This window comes from Cucurbita maxima, unplaced genomic scaffold (assembly GCF_002738345.1).
Source record: "Cucurbita maxima cultivar Rimu unplaced genomic scaffold, Cmax_1.0 Cma_Scf01650, whole genome shotgun sequence".
Lineage (NCBI taxonomy): Eukaryota > Viridiplantae > Streptophyta > Magnoliopsida > Cucurbitales > Cucurbitaceae > Cucurbita > Cucurbita maxima.
Window position 1 is genome coordinate 974 of NW_019273666.1, and position 3,086 is coordinate 4,059.

A 3,086-nucleotide genomic window follows, 5' to 3' on the forward strand; every position below is an offset into this window, starting at 1 on the left:
AATATCAATAAAAAAAACGGGTCCAGACCTCCTCGGGAATGATTTGGAAGATCCAAAATTAAAAATAGTTAACATTTCATGCATATTTCCGGTGTCAACGAGGTTTACTTCAACATTTCATTGATATATCGCGTCCACCGCTAACAACTTTAACACTCAATTAATATTTATAGGGTCTATATTAAAATTTATTTGTTGATTTAAATAGGGTTAACATTTCATTTTAGTGTTAGTTTCTCTATTTTTAATAAATATTAAATTTAATTAAAAATTGGTTAAATAATTGCCGTTATTTTATTGTTCAATTATGTGTAAACATAAAATTTAAAATTCCTAATTTACTCTTCTCTCCCTTCTATCATCTCGACTTTCCAAATGTGGGGACTAAAATCCAAGTAACCCCGAGGGCAAAGTTGGAAAGTAAAAAAATTACAGAACGTCCACATTCGAAAAATCTTAAGTCTAACGACGCTTTGGGCAGTTATGTACTTTGATGTCGACATGATTTCTCCACCGCCAATTTGTTTTCCGAATTGCATTCTTTAAAATCCCAAAATGTCTGCGTTTCTTTCACTCAGTTTCGAAATTGCTCCGATTCACCATGGCAATGGCGGACTTCAAGCTTCACCGTCTTCTTCCAGCTTTTCTCTTTCTGTTTCTTCTTTTTATTCCTTCAGTGATTGCTGCAGGCTGCCAATGTGCTGAAGAAGAAGAAGACGGAGGCGTTCGAAACAAAACCCTAGCCCTCAAATACAAAATCGTCGCCATAGCTACGATTCTTCTCGCTGGAATCCTTGGGGTGTTTATTCCCTTAATCGGGAGGGCCTTGCCGGCGTTGAGTCCGGACAAGGATATTTTCTTTGTCGTTAAAGCCTTCGCGGCTGGTGTCATATTGGCCACCGGATTCATCCATGTCCTTCCTGATGCCTACGAGAATCTGACGTCGCCGAAACTGAAAGAGAATCCTTGGGCGAAGTTTCCGTTCACCGGCTTGGTGTCTATGGTGGCTGCCATTGCGACTTTGATGGTGGACGCTGGTGCCAGTTCTTATTTCACTCGACTTAATCTGAATAAGGCTCAGCCTGAGACGGACGGCGATGGAGGGATGCATCCTGCATGTCACGCTCATGGCTCTGCCAAAGTCGTCGGATCATCCACGGAGATTCTCCGGCACCGGGTGATATCTCAGGTACTAGAGCTTGGAATTGTGGTACATTCAGTAATTATAGGGATTGGTATGGGTGTTTCTGAAACTCCAAGTACAATAAAACCTCTTGTGGCGGCCATCACTTTTCATCAGTTATTTGAAGGTATGGGCCTAGGAGGATGCATCGCCCAGGCAAAGCTCAGAACCAGGGCAGCGGTGATAATGGCAGTTTTCTTCTGCCTGACAACGCCAATTGGGATAGCAATAGGCATTGGAGTAACCAACAGCTACGACGAAGATAGCCCAAAAGCACTCATAGTTGAGGGGATTCTGAATGCAGCCTCCGCTGGTATCTTAATGTATATGGCTCTTGTGGATTTTCTGGCTGCTGATTTTATGAGCCTTAGAATGCAGAGCAATGCAAAGCTTCAATTCTTTGCCAATGTTGCTCTTATTCTTGGAGCTGCTTTGATGTCTTTACTTGCCATATGGGCTTGAAAACTCATACCAATCTTCCCACCCAAAATCATTTGAAGCATTTGTTAGAACATATGACTTTAAGGATTCTAGTATTAGAATAAACAGCGTTTGAAGCGCTATGAGTCTTGTGTTGTTTAGTCTGCATTTAGAGAGCTTGATGTGAAGTGTAGAGTTGTTTGATATGAAGTTATGAAGTCTGTGTTTAATCTTATATGTATACAATATTAATGTGTGTATATATCTATATATATTTTACTATACTATTCAAATTGTTATGTTTACTATTTTTCTTATAACTTTAAAGTATCATAAATTTTAACAACTCTGTAAGTATTTCTTCACTGTAATATTCACAAATGAAACACATTCTTCTCATCTTTATAGCTAAACTTTGCTTTGAGTGTAGCTTCAAAGTTTGCTTGTGTGTTTGATTTTGAATGTGAACTTTAAATGAACCTTGGTATGAAATATCTTAAATAGTTTTTGTTCTTGTTTGTTATTTTGACGGAATAAAGTTGTTGATATCATAAAATCTTACCTCGAGCAATCTCCTTCAGGAAATAGAACCAAATTTGGAATGGAGAAGGAAGGCGAGCTAACCAAGAGTATCACGAGTCGGGGTCGAGCTAATCAACGATATGATAGGTCGGGCGCATGCACATTGAGGCGAAGAGAGTCATCTGTGATGGAGGTACACAATATATATGTATATATTTTAAGCATATGAAACTGCATCCTTTAGTTTCCTCCTCCTGGCGAGTTGGCCAAAACGTTGTCTATAAATTTCCCTAATGAGATAAATGAGGATCCACCTTCCTTCGCACTTTTCCTACTCTCTTCACTTTTTGCTTTCACTTTCTTCCTTATCTCATTACTTTCTTCTCCCATCAATGTCCTGATCCCATTCTTTATCTCTTCTGCACTCACCAATCTCGGCTTACCTTCACCAAAAGTAATTCTATACTCTAATGTGATCTCCACAGCTAATTCCAATTCCTTCACCATCTCAAAGGCATTGAATTGTTGCTCGGCGTGCATAGGCCATGTCGCCATCGGCACTCCATGCCATACACTTTCTATAATTGAGTTCCAACCACAATGTGATACGAATCCTCCTATAGAGGGGTGTGCCAATAGCTCCACCTGCGACGTCCATCCGATCACTCTACCAATATCTGCTGTTCTGTCGAGAAATCCCTCCGGTAGGACGTCTTTGATGTTGGTGTAGTTTCTCGGCGCTTCGAACTTACCCTTTGGTGGGGGCTGCCTAAGGGACCATATGAAGCCAACCGCACTTTCCTCCAATGCATTTGCTATCTCCACCACCTGATCTTCATCAAAGCTCACCATGGTCCCAAAACACACGAGAACCACTGATGATGGAGGTTTACCATCAAGCCATTGTAATATTTCTGCATAATTTTCAGCCTCACTTGATCCAGCAACCCCTGTGTTTTTC

At 40.5% G+C, this 3,086-nt stretch overlaps 2 protein-coding genes across 2 annotated transcripts; one reads left to right on the forward strand and one right to left on the reverse strand.

Annotated features, from left to right (window-relative positions):
* Positions 1-434: 434 nt before the first annotated feature.
* Positions 435-1,908, forward strand: LOC111475498 (zinc transporter 5-like). The gene has a single exon (XM_023119893.1). The coding sequence runs from the start codon at positions 602-604 to the stop codon at positions 1,643-1,645; it is 1,044 nt and encodes a 347-aa protein (XP_022975661.1). The 5' UTR covers positions 435-601; the 3' UTR covers positions 1,646-1,908.
* A 196-nt stretch (positions 1,909-2,104) lies between these two features.
* On the reverse strand, positions 2,105-3,082 carry LOC111475497 (putative UDP-glucose flavonoid 3-O-glucosyltransferase 3; the record flags this gene model as incomplete). Its single annotated transcript, XM_023119891.1, has 1 exon — positions 2,105-3,082. A coding segment is annotated over one exon (717 nt), but the record flags the coding sequence as incomplete, so codon positions are not given.
* Positions 3,083-3,086: the final 4 nt, after the last annotated feature.

Bases quoted from the DNA above. Each gene is read 5' to 3' on its own strand.
- LOC111475498 (XM_023119893.1), top strand. From the start codon at position 602: ATGGCAATGGCGGACTTCAAGCTTCACCGTCTTCTTCCAGCTTTTCTC.